The sequence below is a fragment of the Physeter macrocephalus genome, chromosome 18, assembly GCF_002837175.3.
Source record: "Physeter macrocephalus isolate SW-GA chromosome 18, ASM283717v5, whole genome shotgun sequence".
Taxonomy (NCBI): domain Eukaryota; kingdom Metazoa; phylum Chordata; class Mammalia; order Artiodactyla; family Physeteridae; genus Physeter; species Physeter macrocephalus.
In genome coordinates, this window is record NC_041231.1 from 104,678,261 (window position 1) to 104,696,857 (window position 18,597).

At 57.0% G+C, this 18,597-nt stretch overlaps 1 protein-coding gene across 5 annotated transcripts in view; it reads right to left on the reverse strand.

The window, feature by feature from the left end:
• FARS2 (phenylalanyl-tRNA synthetase 2, mitochondrial) overlaps positions 1–18,597 on the reverse strand; it is a 419,843-nt gene that overhangs the window by 7,261 nt on the left and 393,985 nt on the right. For 4 of the 5 annotated variants that reach the window (XM_028479858.2, XM_055079823.1, XM_055079820.1 and 1 more), the window contains one exon: positions 17,523–17,805. The exons of the other annotated variant lie outside the window; for it this stretch is intronic. In XM_028479858.2, coding sequence (XP_028335659.1) covers positions 17,667–17,805 — 139 coding nt within the window. In that variant the 3' untranslated portion in view covers positions 17,523–17,666. Of the gene's footprint in view, positions 1–17,522; positions 17,806–18,597 lie in introns of those variants that run through there. 5 annotated transcript variants of the gene reach the window in all.

Consider the following 18,597-nt stretch of genomic DNA (forward strand, 5'->3'; position numbering starts at 1 on the left):
GCGCTGGCCTGCTCCAGTCCCCGCCCACCCACACCCCCGTCATTTTCTCGGCCCCTCTTCGGCTAGGATAAAGTCCAGGCCCTTAGCAGAGGGGGAGGGGGAGAGGGAGGTGAGGGGAGACAGAGGGGAGAGGGAGGGGAGAGGAGGCGAGAGGGAGGGGAGGGGAGAGGGAGGGGAGGGGAGGGGAGGGGAGGGGAGAGGGAGGGGGAGGGGAGGGGAGAGGGAGGGGAGGGGGAGGGGAGGAGAGAGGGAGGAGGAGGGGTCTCCCAGGACCTGCCTCTTCTGCCCCCGTCCCCACTTCAAGCAAGTCAGCAGCTGTTGTGTTTGATGCCCTCGGGGGAGCGTGTGGTGGGGTCTACCTCTGCCATCACCGGAACTCCCTTCTGGCTTTTTTATTTTGTAGGAAACCGTAAATACTTGGGGAAAGGGAACTTAGAGCACCTTGAAGAAACATAAATGATCACGCAAGCTTAAAAGAGGTGCCCAGCCACTTCTGCCGTCGTGACACAGGCCTGCCTCTCTGAGAGGACAAACCCCAGAAAGGAAAGAGCCGCGGGGGGTGTCTGGCCCGATGCGCCGCAGGCAGCGCAGGGATTCTCGGCCTCTGGCGCGACAGTGGAGCAGTGGCGCCCGCTCTCAGCGGCAGCCTGGGTGTGCGACGCCCGAGGACCAGATGGACGCCCGCACATCAGCACTTCGTTAAGCCCGGGGGCCGAGGGGGACGGAGCCCGGGGGACCAGCACAGTCACACGCCCCATCTGCCAGCATGCAAGTTCAGGGTTAGGAAATGCATTGGGGAAAATGTGACACGGAAGGTCATCCGGTGTGTGGGCCGCGAGGCACACTTGCCACACCTCATGCAGGGGTGAATTCTGCCCGCTGGGTCTCTTTAGCCCAAAGCTGCAGCTCAGGCTGTGACTGGCTTGTGGCTGCAAACTGCAGGCACGGCCCGGGAAGAGGCAGCTGCATCCCGAGCGCCTGGCTCGCACGCGGGTACCCGGGGACCGGAAGGGACCCACCAGGCTGGCTTTTAAGGCTGCGAAAAGCCAGCGCAGGGAGAAGGGTGCTGGAAGTTTCCAAGCTTCCTGCCAGCCGCGGGAGCCCGTGCGCCCAGGTCCTGTGCGTCCCCACGGTAACACGTCACGCCAGGATCGGGCGTGTGAGTTTGAGACTCCTTGTTCTTAATTTCTCCCCGGCTGTAATCATCTTATGATGCCTCTGTGCTTCTCCCGTGGGGACAGGGGCATTTGACACTCCACAGGCTGCATGTAATTAGACGCAGTGGAGCACATTGGTGGCTCTGTTTTATTAAGGGAAAAATGGAAATAAATTCACTGCACAGAAAAGATCAAACCATGAAATCATACAGAAACAGGAATGAACCAGAAGGTTTCTCTGCATTGTGCTCCGTGCTGATTCCTCAGGTTAACCATTAAATTGTCTTTTAAAGCCATTTTCTTTATTTCTCCCCTTTTCTGAACTAATTCTCTCCAACCATCCAGCACAGATTCAGAACCACTAACCTAGAAAAGAGGAAAAGTGAAGGTCGCCTTGGTAACGGGCGACTTTGAGCGGCTGCATCTCCCTGCCTGGAGGATCTGATCCGCGCATTCCTGGACTGCTCTTGCGGCCAGGCTCTCAGTATCCTCGCCTGGAGGCAGCGAGGAAGCTTGAAAAAGACAGCGCCGACACCCCTGTGTTCACGGGACCATCTCTGCCTGCTGATACAGCCCCTGCTTCTCCCTCAGCATTTCTAAATCTGCTCTTGGTATCTGTTGCAAATCTGCCTTTCCCCCGTTTTATCCGTTTTATCCTCACATCTCTGTTTAGATCATCAGAAATGATTTTGAAAATAAAATAATACCCTTTGACCCAGAAATTCCCACCTGGGAATCTAGCCAAATGCACTAATCCGCAAGACAGAAAAAGCTGTGGGCCTGAAGATGTTCACAGCAGCGTTTTTTATACGGGTGACAGATGGACGGCAACTTGCATATGAAATCGTAGGAGGATGATTATGCAACGTGTAGTATATACAAGAAATGTATAAAAATGGAGTCAACAACGTTATAACTAACACTAGCTGGCAATCGAGAAAAACACGTCTCACAATCTGAAATCTTCAAAGAATACAAAATCACACACACAGCAGATAAAATATGTACACACACAAGACAGAGGGCTAGAAGGAATGTACAAAATACTGTTAGTTGAGGTGTTAGGTGAGTAGCCTTAAGCATGATTTCCCCTGCTTTTCGAATTAATACAATGAATAGCACCCTTAACTTCTTAAAATATAAAACAGCATCATAATTTAGAAAAGGTTTCTTACCGGTTTTTAATTCAAAAAACCACAAAACCTGTTAGGTATGTGGCCAAGTGAGTCAAGAAAGATAAAAGTTGAGCTTTTTCAAACCTGGAAAAAGACCTCTCTTCCCCAGAGCACCGACATTGCTCTTCTCTCCACCCTTATTTTGTTTACGTTTCTCTAGGTAAAATGCTAATTTTTTTATCATCTATCTATTTTGTTTAAGGCTACCTTCCACGTGACCTCTGGATCTTGAGGTAACTGTTCTCTGATTGACCCTCTTTACTGTTGCTGCATCAGTCACGGCCTTTCCCTCAGCACTGTAGGCTCAGAAAATCATCGCTTGTTAGGACCGGAAGGGATGTCAGAGCTCACCTCTCCCGTGTTTCTCCAAGCGGGGTCAGTTGAGGGTGGGGATGTACGGGCTGTGTTTTTACTTCTTCGCTTCACTGTGGATTGATAATTGCATCACAGCTCTAAGCAGAAGGCATTTATATGTGGTTTTATAATCATATATATTTAGGTGTCATTACAATAGAAGTATTTTCAGTCAACACCGGGGAGCACGAGAATCCTCTTTCTTTACAAGGGACCGGTCCTCATTAAGCCTCCACCTGTCTTCAGGTGGTGAGGACCCTGAGTCCGGGGGAGGAGAGTGACCCGTCTTGCTCCCTGGGGGCGGGGGAGACTGGAGCATCAGCGAGCTTAGCTCTCTCTTAGGATGCAGAAGTTCCAGCTGGCGCTCATCCGTCAGAGTCTCCCTCGCAGGTCTGAGAGCTCATTGATGCTGCGTGTTCCCGCCAGCGTTTCAGTGATGATCAGATTCGTGCAACCAGCCAGGACCTCGCCTCTGGCGCCAGATTTACATCCCGAGCTGCACACTTGACATCTCGTCTTGGACATCTCAAACGTAACACAGCCGAAACAGATGCCCCAAGTCCTCCCTGTGACGGGGACTCTCTCCCTGACCGAACTTTAGTCAGGTTCTCCTGAGCCTTCTTCTTGGCCTGCTGACCTTAGCTGGCGGAGCCCAGGCTGTCAGGACGCTGGCCAAACCGTTTTAGCAAGAATCCCCCAACCCTTGCCACCTCACCAAGTTCCTCTTGGTAACTTTCCACTCACTGACCCCCCCCACTCTGCCCTCACCCACTGGCTATAAATCCCAGCTGCCCCTGTTAAATTCAATCTCTCTGGGTGGGATAGGGAGGGTAGGAGGGAGGGGACGTAAGAGGGAAGAGATATGGGGACGTGTGTATATGTATAACTGATTCACTTTGTTACAAAGCAGAAACTAACACGCCATTGTAAAGCAACTATACTCTAATAAAGATGTTAAAAAAAAAATTCAGTCTCTCTCTCCTATGACCATAGTCTTGAATAAAGTCTTCCTTGCCTGTTTCACCCTGTCCGACTGTGCCATTTCTCCACCAGCCCCCAGCTGCCTGAGCCATGAAACCCAGGGTCCGTCATCCTTGGTGCCGCCCTCCCCTTCTTCTTTGCATCCAATCAATCCATGTCAAATCTGTCCACTTCTCCCTCCCTCCCTCCCTCTCTACCCTGGTCCCAGGCACCATGCTCTCCAGCCAGTGCGACTGCGGGCTCCTCCAGCTGGTCTCCCCACTTCCACGTCGGCCCCCCCCAACCCATTCCACGCGCGGCTGCGTGAGTACACTTCTGGTAGGGTAACTCATGGCACCCACCCGCTTAAACATTTCCAGGGCCTCTTCCCTTTGTCTGACATTGAAGTCTGACCCTTCACCTGGCTAAAGGCCGCGGGAGACGGGTACAGGCCCTTCTCCTCGGCCTCATCTCACCGTCGCCTGCCACGCCGCCCCCTCCGCTAGGGGCCTTGCTGATCGTCTGTTGGTCCTCAATCATCTCATCCCTGCCTTTGCCCAGGCTCACAGCATCTTTCCCTCAACAGCAGCTTCTCACCTTTGGGTCTCGGTTTACATATCAAGCCTGCAGAGACCTTCCTGGCCCATAAACCTAAAGGGGGGCCCTGTCGCTCTGTTTCACGCCTGTGCTTAGTTTAGCAAATTGTGGTTAGGAGTTCATCTCATGTACCCGGCACGGTCGTGGGCGTGTGACAGGGACACGGCTGCCTTCGTGGGGCTGGCGTCCTAGCGGGAGGGAAGCAGGATGACAAACTGGCAAATAAATATGTGCGGTTTGTGATGGGAGCCACCAGGGAACTAAGCACAGGCTTGAGTTTGATTCAATACCCTGGACTATTTACAGCTAAAATGAAGCAGTCGAGAGAAGAGAGAGGGGGGTTGGATAAATAAACGGGATAAAACGTAAACGAGTGGCCAATCGGAGTAAAAGGTACATGGGAGTTCCTTGTACTATTTTTGCAACTTTCCTGAAAGTTGAAAACTGTACTAAATTTTTCTTCTTAAAAAACCCCAACTCTGACCCCATCCATCGGTTTTGCTCATTTCCCTCTCGCCTTGTCTGTAGCTGAGATTGGAGGCGCCACGTCTTCCCCACCAGGTGGGTGAACGGCCGGCTTGGGACAAACGCAGGCAGGGGTTTTGTCTCCCAGCACGGAGGGTAGAGCGGGTCCCACAGCTCTCGCCCCACCTGGGCGCCATCTCACTGTCATTTGGCTTCTAAGTGATAGGGTCTGTGTGTTAAACTGCAAAGTGAATCATAGAAAACCAAAGCCAGGGAGAGTGTCCACTGGATAAAGGACCAGCGGCTGTTGTCACCTTGTCCAAAGGGAGAAAGCCCTGGATGGGACGGAGAGGGAACGATTGTCTCTGCTGCGTGAATTGCCTTGGGCGGGGGCGGGGGGGCGTTCAGAAGGGCTGACAAGGGAGGGGAAGGTGGCCTCGCTCCAGGAGCCCTTTAAAGAGCAGTGTTTCCTTTGTGACCTGTTTCCTTCTTGATGCCTCACGGGAGGAAGGACCCGGACCAGCATGTCACGCCCCGGCCAGGTCCCTTCCACGTGTCCTCTGCTGTAGACAGCTGGCATTCTGATCTGCCTCAGCCTTCCTGGCAGCGCCCCGGAGATGTGACCCAGCCTCCCCCATCAGACGCATCTCAAGTCCCAGGGACTTGAGGCCGGAGTGGCTGCAGGAGATGGAGACCCCGGGCGGGCGGGGCCAGTGGCTGGTGTGTCTGTGTCTGTGTACCCATGGCGAGGCTGCAGGCGTGGCTCCCAGAAGTCCCGCCACCCTGCAACTTAGCCAGCATACGTATATATTTGCATCTCACTGTCTGTACACTATTTTTATTGTGGTAAAATACACACAACACAGCATTTACCATTTTCACCATTGTCAAGTGCACAATTCAGTGGCATTAAGCACTGCCTTGAGGTTGTGTAACCGTCACTGCTCTTGAATGCTAGAATTTTTCATCCCCCCCCCCAAATGGAAACCTGTACCCACTAAGCAATCACTTGCCACCCCTCCACCCCCCAGCCCCTGGCAACCACTGCTCTGCATTCTGTCCCTATGGATCTGCCTATTCTGGACATTTCACATAAGTGGGATCATACTCTCTGTGGCCTTTTGTGTCCGGTTCCTTTCCCTCAGCACCACGTTGTCAAGGTCCATCCCTGCTGTAGCGTGTCATCAGAACTTCACTCCTTTTTAGGGCTGCGTAGTATTCCATTGTACATACAGACCACACTTTGGGTAACCACTCACCCACTGATGGCCATTTGGTTGTTCCCAACTTTCATCTACTGTGAATATAGAGCTGTTGTGAGGATTCATGTACAAGTTTTTGTTTGAATTCTTTGTTTCGATTCTTTTGGCTCCAGACCCAGGAGTGGAATTGCTGGGTCATGTGGTAGTTCTATGTTGACTTTTTGAGGAACAGCCAGACTGTTTCCCTCAGCATCCTTTGAAAACATTCTTTTGTACTTAAGAAAATGGGCAGCTAAGAACCCTGACTACTACCTCATGCCCATCTTACTGATGGGAAAACTGAGGCTCGGGGAGAGACAGTGGTTTGCCCGAGGCTCCTGGCCGGCAGGGGCTTGATCCAGGCCACAAACCCTTCAACGGTTGAGTGGCCAGACTTTGGGATGGTGAGATTCCCTTTGTGCCTTATTTCCTGCTGAAACGATGCAGTGATTCCCAGTAGGGGTCCCTGGGGGCCAAGGCTCCATGCATCAGTGACAAGGGTCTGGAAGCTGTTGTGAACATCTCACACAGCGAACTGAAAACCTCCACGTTCCCCCGGCGAGGCTGCTCAGGCTATCTAAAATGTCAAGTTTCTTTGCTTTGGCCAGGAATTAAACCAACCCAGGGTGGTAATAAGGGTTATCTCCTGCTGATCAGAGACCCTGGCTGGCAGTTAGGTATATCTTGGATTAATTTTAAAAATGAGAAAATGAATAAATTATTGCTTGGTAAATGCAGTTGTTTGGTAGATGAGAATCTCTTAAAACATGGGGTCCTTGGGGAGAAAAATCACAAATGTGCTTCTCGGTGGTTAAACGATCCATGAAAGCATCGGCCTGCTCGGGAAACGGCCTCGGCTGGGCACCCAGCGCTCTGGGTCTGGTCTGGGATGGGCTGTTGACACTTTGGCCCGCACGCAAGTGACCACGGCCGAGAGGGCCTCAGTCCCCTCCTCCCTCCCAAGGAGGGGCGACTGTCTGAGCTGGCCTGTGATTCTGACCCATGACAGGGGTCGGCGAGAGATGCCTTTCTTCTGGAGGCTGCGGTGCAGTCTGGCCTCTGCCAGCATCTCAGCATCATCAGAGACGAGAGATCCTGCAAGTGGGGAAGGCCCAGGACAGCTCCATCCCTCCAGACCTCTCTGCCGCTGTCCCTCCGTCGCAGAGACGGACGCTGCCATTTTCACCGTCACGTCATCGTCGGCTGGTCCAGCCAGGCCCCAGGCGCCTCCTCTCTTTCCAGTCCCCCGTCTGCGTTGCTTCCACAGGGACCGCCGCTGGGCTGCCCCGGCCGCCTTCTCACATCATGCGTACGTTCTGCTCTTTGCCTGCAGACCTGTGGCCACATCACTCCTCAGCGTCTAAGGTAGCCTCGGCTCCTGCCCTCTCCGGTACATCCCCACCGGCCTTCTGGAAGCCTGGGCCCAGCCACGTGCAGCCCCCAGGAGGGGCTGGCTCTTCCCTGCCTCCAAGCCTTTGGCTCTTCCATAATTGCTTTCTTGACATTTGGCTTGAAAGAGTGACAGAGAGCTTAGCATTTTGATTTCTGGCGACATGCAGTGTCCCTGCCAACAAATGTGGTAAGTCCCAGGGAGCCAGAACACCGGGCTCCTACGTGACTTTGAACCGGTCCGTCCACCTGTCTGGAAAGCATCATTGCCGCCTACCGAACCATCGTTACAGACACACACACAGAATTAACATCTGTAAAGGACTTAAACGCGCGCGGACAGGCACCCGCCAGCGAGTAAACATGCCGGTGAAAGGCCAGCTCCAGAGGGCAAGCTCTCGTGTCGCGAATACCCGTGTCCCCGGCTGATCAATCCTCCGATGCATGTTGCCACCCCCTCTGACAAATGTCCAGGCAGAAGGGTCTTGAGGGGCGGGCCCAGCGGGAAGGAAGCCTGGGGAAGCTCTGGGCCGAGCGGCTCCTCTGCTTCCCCGGCGCAGCCTCCAAGCGCTCTGCTTGGTTTGGAGGCCAAGCTTCAGCTTCACTAGTCCTCTGGCCAGAGACGAGCTGCTCTTCACATGGCCCTTCACTACACGCCACTTCTAAAGCCCTTGCTGACCCAGGAGGCAGCAAAATACAGGAGGAGACATCCGGAAACGATGCTGGGCCCGGAGCCGAGTGTTCTATCCCGGGCCCTGCAGGGGTCTGGCTGGCAAGTAGCTGGATGACTTTGGGCCAGTCTGGGAGACACTGTTGGTTGCCTGTGAAATAGCATCCCCCATCCCCCTTATTTTTTCGGTAGAGCCTCTTTTCCGACAATAGAGGCTGGAAAGGACAGGCGCTTCCTTTCCCAGGTCTTAAAGCTGGAGTGTGGGCCTGTGAACCACTCCTGGCCAATGAGACTTGAAGGGAAGGCTGAGAAATGTTTTCTCTATGAGAAAAAGAAATTTGTGAGGAGGAACTGAGATCCTTTGCCCTCTCCATTCCTGCTCTTGGAGGTTGTGTGGAGATATGCTGGCTGGTGCTCTTGCAGCCACATTGCAGCCGTGAGGGGAAGACATCGCCCACCTGCTGCAGCTGACAGAGCAGGAGGAAGAGCCTGGGGTCTCAGTGACAACACTGGACCACGGAACCAGCCCTGCCTCCTCCAGACTTGCTGTACTGTGAGAGAATTGTCTAGTCAGTCTCGATTGGTTCTTCATCCAAGTAATACAAGTCATTTTACTTCTCTGGGCCTCAGCAATTCATCTTTAAAATGGAGCCACCGGACAAACAATCTCTAAGGTTCCTTTGAGTCCAGACCTTTCCAGGATACCGTCATGTGCCACATTTTTCCGGAAGCTTCCCAGACCTCGCAATCCCTTTAGCTGGGAGCGTGGCCTTCTCTGAACCCACAAGCAGATCTCCTCTTTCCCTTTCACTGTCTACTTACCAAGCCCCGTGCTAGCAGCTTTCCCATACGTGGTGTCACGTAGTCCTTGCAACACCGAATGTCCCATCCTGCAGATGTGCTCCGCGAGGCCAAGAGGTGCTCTCGAGGAACCCACGTTTGAGCTTACCTCTGCCTGGCTCCCAGACCCAAGTTGTTAACCATTTTGCTAAACCTCCTGTGTTTTCTTGAAAACGTGCTTTAAGTGACCCCATTCAACAGTATTTTTCAGGTCCTGAGGCCCACGCACGGCATCAGTCCAAGAGTTAACAGGCTCTCTCCTGGCCTGGGTTGAACAGCCAGTGAACGCTGCTGAGAGCCTGCTGGAGGGGCCGGCACAGAAGAGGCTGGTCACCTGCGTGCGGGGACCCAGACTGGGACGGACAGCGCAGCGTGACCTCGGAGCCGGCCAGCCCCGGGGCCCGCGTCAGGGAGGCCGGCCCTGCTTCCTCTCCCTCGGCCGGGTTCTGCCCGTGGGGACAGAGGAGCTCAGGTGGCCGGCCTCCCTGTGCCGCGAGGAGGCCCTGCCGCCCGCCCAGCCCGGCCGGGGCCGCGAGTGATGCCTGGCCGCGGCCCTTGCTGGGGAGAGGCCATTTGCCAGGCGCTGTGCCCTCATGCAAGGGGTGAGGCCGTGAGCAGACCCAACGTGTTTCCCTCTGGCGGGGCTGCGGCTTCATTCTCATCACCCAGGTCTGAATTAATCCAGGCCAGAGGGGCGGGGGGCGGGGGGCGGGGCAGGGGGGAGGGGAGGGAGCGGCTGCTGCCCGAGGCCAAGGCCTCGCAGGGCAGGGCCAACGCGAAAGGACTGCAGACGTCATCTGGACGACCTCCAACTCCCCTGTGCCCATCGGGACTACCCTGGCCTGGGCAGACGGGAGAAGTGACTGGCTGGGGGCCCAGTGAAAGCCCCTCACAGCACCACCTGGGACCCCCTGCCCGCAGGGCCCGGACCACAGCCTGCGCTGGGGCCCTGCACTCAGAGCCTGCAGCTCCTGCCCGAGGGGCGGGTCCCCGGGTGACCCAGAAGCCTGTCTCTACCGGGGGCGAGTACCTGGCAACCGCTCCCCTCTGCTCACTGGTGTCGAGGGCGTCCTCACCCGCTGTCTCTCGCGCCCCGCCGGCCTGGCCCCCTCTGCGCGGCCGGGCCCCGCCTGGCTGGCTTTGCCTCAGTTCCGAGCCAGCTGGGAGGCTCCCCTGAGTCTCAGCTGCGGGTCCTGGGCCCTGAGGCCGAGCTCCCAGTCCGGACACCGCTGCCCTCGGGGCTTCTGGCCAAGGGGCTGCCCGGCCGGGTGCACTGAGGCTGAGACAGCCCGAGCCTCCCGGGAAGGCGAGACTTGAGGGCCTCCCTCCACCCAGAGACACGGCAGCCCCCATTGACCAGGGGTTCCCTCCGCGGGCACGTGCGGGGCCGTCTTTTCAGAGTCCTGAGGACAAGGGGCTGCTCGCTCTGTCTTGGGATCCCTATTTGCCTCTAGGGCGCCCACAGACCGGGTGGCCTCAGACGACAGAAAGTATTCTCTCACGTTTCCGGAGCCATCGGCAGGCCATGCGCCCTCTGAGACCTGCAGGGGGTCCCTCCTTGCCTCTCTTAGCTTCCGGTGGTCTGTCTTCACATGGCTGTCTTCTTATAAGGACACCAGGCATCGTGGGAATCTTAATCATTGCGTCTCCATGGACCCCGTCTCTAAATAGGGTCTCGCCCTGGAGGTGCTGGGGTACGACTTCAAGGTCTCTTTTGAAGGATGGACACCCTTCAAATCGTAACAGGGCCCCAAGGATCTAAGGGGGGGCGTTTTCTTCCTTGCTGCCTTGCAGCCTGGCTAAGCCTCAATCCTCCTGGCTAAGGAGCGCACGGGTCCAGCTCAGAGCATCTCTGGACGTGACACACACACACACACACACACACACACACACACACACACACACACGGATCATCTGGGACCTGGATAAATGCAGGCTCTCATTCAGCAGGTCCAGGAAGGGGCCCGGGACTCTGCATTTCTCGTGCTCCTGGTGGGGAAAGCACACGTTACAGAGCAGGGAGCGGGTCCACTGAGCCTTCCTGAGGAGGTCAGGTACCAGCGGCCCCTCCCCCACGGAGAGGCGGACGGAGGAACACCCCAGCTTAACAGTTACCCCCAAACAGCATCCGCATGTACGCCAGGCCTCACTCTGGCCCAGCTCTCAGGGCCCAAACCCCTGGGAAGGAGAGGACGGCACACTGAGCTGCCTTCACCTCTGCCTGGGTTTCCTTGTTCACCCAACTCAGTAACATCCTGTGCTTCATTTCTCTTGGGAAACACCTTAGGAAGGGGTTGCCGGGTCATACAGTGAATGCCTGTTTAACATTTTTTATGAGAGCTTTATTGAGATATAATTCTCATCCCATAAAATTCACCCTTTCGAAGCACACAATTCAGTGAATTTTCATGTATTCAGATAGTCAAACAATCACCCCCACCTTCTAACTCCAGAACGTTTTCCCAACGTGGGTTTTTAAGAAAAATACGGATTCACTTGTAATGGTCAGTATATCGTGCTAAAAACTGAGAGTGCTGCCCGCTTCAATCCATTCAACCCTCAGCACAACCCCCGAGGGACTGGAATCCCCATCTCACATTAAGAGGGGCTGCATGGAGGTGTGGGAACTCCAGGTCCCCCCCCCCCACCGAGGGCAGTTAGCCTCTGATGCCCGGGGCACCGCTGACCATCCGTACAGCCTCTGTGCCTCCCAGGTGTGGGCGGCTGCTGGTACCTGCGCAGCTCAGACACGTGACACAGAAGGACTGAGGGGCTCTGGTCCCCACGGCACCCAGCCGGAAGCGGGCTGATGACAGGGCTGGAGGGAGCGTCGTGGAGTCTGACTCTCGGTCGGGCCACGTGTGAACCTCCCCGGTGTGGGAGAGAGACGCCCCGTGGAGCCCGGAAGCCACGGCAGCTGCCCTGGCCTCCCGTGGGATCCCGGCGTGATCCCCCCGGGACGGCGGGCTTTGTGATACGCTCAGACCGCGGCTGGAGCAGAGGAGCAGCGTGGCTTGCGTCCACGTGCTGTTCTGGCTCAAAGGGACTCTGGGGGTTTAGGAAGAAACAACAGAGATAAACCAGAGGCTCCATCGGCAGTCCCCACATCCTTCCCTTCCCTCGTCCTCTGTGCCCTGAGCCCCCCCGAGCCGGCCCCCAGCATCCCGCCTCCTGGGTGAGGTGAGCTCCAAGGACACCACCGAGGGATGGAGAGTTGGGGTCGGCAGGTCCCCGGTGCTTCTCTTCCTGTGTCTTGTGCTGGCACCTTGTTCCTCCAGCTCCACCCTGTCCCCTCCCCCGTGCGGCCACTCTCCTTGGAGAGAGCTGCCTGCCCCAGGTGTGCGGTCAACTCAAGAATGACCTTGCCCCCAGAGTCCCGGAGCCCCTTCTACACCCATCTCTATGCCTGCCCCCTCGGCGCCGAGCTGCTCTCTCCACTTGGGAGCCGTAGTGCGCATTTGGTTGTGAGACGCAGCACGTGTGATTTGTCTCTTTCCCTTTGTGGTATAGTTTATGCACAGCGAAAGGCACAGATCTTAAAGCATACAGCTTGATGAGTTTTGACAAATGCACCCGTCCACGTAACCCGCATGTCTATCAAGATAGAGAACAACAAAAAAAAGAGAACATTCCCACGGGCCCCTTTCCATCAATCTCTTCCCAGGTCCAGGCAACCTCTGATCTGCTTTTTGCCCCTATAGATGAGTTCTGGCTGCTCTGCAACTTCCTGAATGCATTGCCCTGATAACTAATAATGTTGAGCATCTTTCCAACTTATTGGCCGTTTATAAATCTGTTTTTTGTGAAGTGTTTGTTCATTTTTAAAAAAGCTTTTTAAAAAAATTACTGAATTATAGGAATTTTTCCCATTTTTCAAAAGATTTTTAAAAAAATTATTATTGAATTGTAGGCATTCTTTGTATATTCTGGATATAAATCCTTTGTTGCATATGTGTCACAATATTTTTCTCCCAATCCGTGGTTTGTCTATTCTTTTTTTTCTGGCCACACCGCGCGGCATGCAGGATCTTAGTTCCCGACCAGGTATCGAACCTGTGCCCCCCTACAGTGGAAGGGCAGATTCTTAACCACTGGACCACCAGGGAAGTCCCCCATTCATCTTCTTAATGACGTGTTTCAAAGAGCAGATGTTTTAAATCTTGAAAAAGTCCAGTTGATCATTTCTTTTCTTTACTAGCTCTTCCTGTGTCCTCTCTAGGAGGTCATTGCCTACCCAAGGTCACAAGGATAGTCCTTTACATTTTCTTTTTTAAGCCTGATAGTAAGGTTTGGGCTTTTATATTTAGGCTCCAGCTTGAATTAATTTTTGTGTGACGTGTGGCATCGGGGTTGAGATGTTTTTCTTTTTTTCTTACGTGGGGACCCAGTTGCCCCAGCTCACCTGTTGAAAAGACTTTCCTTTTTCCGTTGACTTGCTTTGGCACCCTAGTTGTTTCTTATTAGTAATAAAATATAGATGACTTCAAACGAGTCACTCAATAGATTCGAAGCCGTTAAAAATAGATTTCAAAGTTTCCTCTGTAATAATGCCAGTCTCACACACCTGCGTCCCGAAAGCCCCTCCTGTTTGGGAGAGAAGGGTGACTACACAGCCAGCAGGCCATGGTTGGCACACAGCCGTGGGCACCCGTCCTGCCCGAGGGCTCCAACAGCCCAGGGTGTAGCCGGGACACAGCTGGGACGTGCTGCTTTAGCGTTGAGCCCACTGGTTAAACTGATTTCCTTCTTGGATCGATCCTTGTAGTTTAACCAGCCTCATGCGCCCTCCTTGAAGTCTCCGGTTTAACTCAATGTGGCCTGGTCTCCCCGCGTCCTTTGGAAGTGTGTGCAGGCCAAGCCCTCTTTGAGTCTTGCGTCCGAATAGACAAACACATGTGCACATGCGGGCCTGCACTTGGGGAGCAAAGGCTGTGGAGGGCGCCCCCCATCTCACACCTGAGACTGCAAAGGGCGAGGCACGGCCACTGTGTTCTCATCCGTGTCAGTTCTTGGCAGACACAGGGCAGGGCAGGAAGACCGCGGGCTTTGGTCTTACAGAGGGCGGGCCTTAAATTCTAGGCCAAATACCCGCTCACGGGAGGACCCTGGGCCTGGTCCTTGGCCTCATGTTCTTAGCTCCTAGGCGGACGTACTGTGGTTAAGTTTCAGAGTTTGTGTGAGGCTAAAATGAGATGCTTAAGAGTTTTACACACGATCTTCTTCCTCCTTGCTGAGCCGTCCACACCCGGTCCCTGGAAGGAGGAGAGGATCATCCCCTCCATCTCAGAGCGGAGAACATGTAGCCTCAGGGATGCTAAGTGACTCACCATGGCAGAGCCGGGTTTAGACCTGATCTAAGCTCAGCCTCGGGCTTGGTCCAGTGCTCCACGAGGCACCTGATCCGCCCGCCCCAGACCAGCCCCAGGCTCGGGAATGGGCCAGAGAAGGGGCCCGAGCCGGGCGGTCTCCCGCCTGTACAAGTGTCTGTAGCCCCTGCCTTGGAACAGGGCACCGGCTTTGGGTTTGTGTGTTGCTGTCGTTGGCTTTTAGACGCCATCTAGGACACCAGAGCCACTAGCATCTCGAGTAATTGGTCACCGAGGGCAAGAAGAACGTTTCCTCCTGCTGCCCCGCCTTCGCGGGTGCGGGGACGCGGCCTCCTGGGAGCGCACGCATTACCCTCGCAGGGTCCTAGACTGCTCCGTCCTGGGCTTTCCTGCCGCTCCGCAGCTGACCTTTCCAGCTCTGACTGTGGCCCTGAGTCTGACCTGCCGTCCTGAAGCAGCAAGTGTAACTCTATTGACCACTTGAAGCGTCAGATGATCGAGAGGACCTTGCAACGGTTTTGATGCAGAACCAGGGCTGGCCCCGAGGGCCCATGTCGCGTGCCCCAGCCCCTTGCGGAGGGGTCCCGGGGCTGGGCAGTGGTGCCGCCACCGTCCCGGTGGTGACGGCCGCAGCGCAGCGGTGGCCCCTCTGTCTTGTGGTGTCCAGGGTGAGTCCCCGTCCTGCCTGTCGTAGGCCGGGCGCCGAGCCAGTGCAGGGGGCGCAGCTGGGGGCAACGTGCAGAGCGCAGGCGTGGGAGTCAGAGAGGCCTCCTCCAGCCCTGGCTCTGCAGCACCTCCCCGAGCACGCTGATCTCGCTCCCGGAGGGAAGAACGGGGCCACCGGGGGTCGTGAGAGTGGAAGGCGGGCGTGCCGGGCCTGGTCCGCCTTTTCCTGGCTCATCTATTGCACGTGGAACAGCGGCCCAGACCCAGGCGGCTGAACACATGCGGCGCGCTGTGCCTGGGACGCCCGGGGGGCGGGGCCAGCCGCTGTCACCCCGCCGTCGCTGGTACGCGTCCTCCCTCCACTGTGGCCCGCGGATGCGCAGCGATGGCCCTGCCTGGCGGCTGCCTGGCACCATATCCAAGTGAGGATGGTCGTCACGGAGACCGGGCAGCCGACGTGGGGACGGAGGACCCCATGTGGCCGCCGGGACGTGGGGGAGGGAGAGCCGCCGTGCCGGTGATCCCTTCCCCACCCGGTTCCCGATGTCCGCTGCCAGAGCAGATGTCACCGGCAGCTTCTGAGGTTCCGGGTTCCACGCCTGACCAACCGCTGCAGCAGGCAGATCGCCGTCCCGGCTTCGCGAAGGACGGGAGGGAGCCTCCCGGCGGTGGCGGTGACACTGGTGTTGGTCACGGCGCTCCATTTATACGGACTCATCTGTCACCGAGCTGCAGAGTGCTGTTCGCCTCAGGGCTTCCACTGTCTTTGCTATTTTTTTCTTCTTCACTCTTTATTCTCCTGCGGGAGTCCCACGAGAAAGGTGAGGAGCTGGATGTCCCCTCGGCCCCCTGGCGGGCGGGCCCACCTTTGGCACAAGCGCCGACACCCAGAGTGGAGGCGGGGGTCGCACGAGCCCGCGCGGCTGGGGGCTCGCAGGACACAGGTCCCGGGAGCAGCGGGAGGCGCCGACCTGGCAAGGCACCCAAGTCCGTCTGGCTCCGGGGTCTTCGTCGGGAGGCAGCAGGCTCGGGCGCGCTCCTGGTTGGGGCCCGAGACCGCCGGCCTCACAGCAGAATTTAGGGGAAGGTTGACTACATCTCATGGAGCGTCGAGAGGAAGGTTCAGCAAAGCCCTCTGCGCGCCGCCCGAATGTCTGCCCTCCCCCCAGAATGTCAGCACTGCCCCCAGGCCCTAGCACGGCGCTCGGCATTTGACAGATACGCGCTCAGGTCGTGGGCCGAGGGGCGGTGCCGCGTCTTCTGGGGGTTACGCCAGGATTTCCGTGAATGCCTAAGGGGTCTTGGGGATAAAAGGGGTCTCTGGAAATGCGGCCCCCGCCTGGATCAGGAATGGTCTGCTAGCAAATGCTCCTGGAGGAGAGATTACCAATCACGCCGTGCATTAGACCCCTCCTCTCCAGGGCCAGCGCCTGTGGCCCCAGGACCCTGGACAGCAGCTGGGCCGGGCTGGGATGCAGCTCTCCATTCCCTTGAAAATCCACAGGACGCGTCCCCCTGGGTAAAGTGACATTGAAGCCACTCCTTCCTGCTGGAGCAGCTGCCCACCCCCACGCCGCTGGCCGCCCTCATCAAATATTTATCCGGAGCTTACGGTCCTCCGTCAGCCTCCAGCATCACCCGGGGAGGGAATCTGCTTATGAAAACTCGTCAGGAGGGAAGCGGGCAGACTACAAAGCGCTCAGGATGGAAAAGGGGAGCATCAAAGCCCCGTGCTCCTCCATAAAGGTCGGCTCCGGAAGCAGAGGCCCTCCGTTAGGAAACAAACTCTCCGGGGCTTCGAGGACCTGGCCCTGCAGTGCCGGGTGCCACCCAGCCCCGGGGCGCTACCTCCGCGTCCCCCTGGGTAAAGAGGGTAAAGTGACATTGAAGCCACTCCTTCCTGCTGGAGCAGCTGCCCACCCCCACGCCGCTGGCCGCCCTCATCAAATATTTATCCGGAGCTTACGGTCCTCCGTCAGCCTCCAGCATCACCCGGGGAGGGAATCTGCTTATGAAAACTCGTCAGGAGGGAAGCGGGCAGACTACAAAGCGCTCAGGATGGAAAAGGGGAGCATCAAAGCCCCGTGCTCCTCCATAAAGGTCGGCTCCGGAAGCAGAGGCCCTCCGTTAGGAAACAAACTCTCCGGGGCTTCGAGGACCTGGCCCTGCAGTGCCGGGTGCCACCCAGCCCCGGGGCGCTACCTCCCCTCTGGGGGCAGGGGCGGCGGGCAGGAGGCAGCTTTGTCCACACCCTGGGGCCAGAGACGTGGCTCCAAAAGCCCCGCTTTGCGAAAAGGAGGTAAATCCCTGCTCGCTCAGAGATGTGACTCCCCCGCCTCCGAAGGGGCCCTGGCATTTCATCCGCGCCCTGTCTGCAGCCTGCCCTTTGCAGAACAGAAAAAGGAGGGAGAAAGGAACGGGAGCCGACCGAGCAAAGCTCCTGTGGTCTGGAGTGTGTCCCTGTGTGTGGCTCCGCTCGTTACACGGGGGGAAGAGCCTGTCAGGCAGGAAATCACGTCTGGTGTTTACACTTTAACAGAATCCAGGGACCAATTAACCGCACCGAGCGCCAACGGGCAAAGCATTTCTAAAAGGAAAAGAAGGCAACCCTTGTATTACTGCTCCTTCCCCCAACTTTTCCCAAGCAAAAGACACATACGCTATGTCAACAGTTGCTCCAGAGCAATCCTTTATTTTCTGAAAGTCCCGAAACTGACCCATTTATCACAAGATGACGGATGCCTCCGTCCACAAACAGTATCTTCTTCTCTTTGGTTCAGCAAACCCGGGGCCCTGGGAGGGCCGCGGCCGGGGAGGTGGCGACATCAAAACCGGCCCTCGACGCCCAGCAGCCGTACGGCTGCCTCCTGCACGGCCTGGTGGACGCGGCCGACCTCTCTCTGCGACATCGTGCGCTCCATGTGGCGGTAGGTGATGCGGTAGCAGTGGCTGGTCCTGTGTGTCCTGGAGAGCGGGAGAGAAAGGCAGGTGAGTGAGGGGCAGGCGTGTCTCCTGCAGAAGCAGCGGTGAAAGCTGAGGAGGACACAGGGCCACCGACGGGGCGCTACAGAGGCGCTCCCCTGCTGACGGCCGGCGCGTCCCTTACAGAGGAGCCGGTGACAGGAACGCTGACCTCTGCGTCCCCTTGGACTGAGCGCATCCATTGGGAAGGAAGCTTCTTGCAAATTGATTTCCTGGGCCGCCCTGACTCAGCAGCTGGGCGGGGGCCCCGGGCTCCGAGGCGGACCCCCGACGAGCAGAGCGGTTAGGGGCCAAGCGTGCCCCCTGCAGGCCGTGGGGAGCATACGGACAATCGTGCCATCTCTCTGCTGTGCAGGCAACCACTCTGATGCTGGTTCTACCAGGCGGCTGCTGGCCTGGCTGCCGTGGAACAGCTGGGTGATTCTGGAACAGGGGGTCCCGACAGCACTAAGGCTTCTACTGCATGGCAGCTGCTGAGACACACGGGGACACAACAGCTCATCAGGAAGCCCCCGGGGCCCTGGCCAGCAGGCCTGGCCCTCCCCTCTCCGGGCACTCCTGTGTCTCTCCTTCAAGCCACCAAATTCCTCCTTTCCAGCCCCCTTCCTGGGAGAGCCAGCGCTGCCTGCGTCGCTGCAGGTGGAGAAGCTGGAGCGGACGAGTGGGTCCCGGGCAGAGCCCCAGGGACATCAACGCCACGCGCCCGCTGCCCAGCGGGAGGCCGCCGCAGGCCTGCAGGAAAGCTAGAGCCGTGAACAGGGGCCCCTGGCGGGG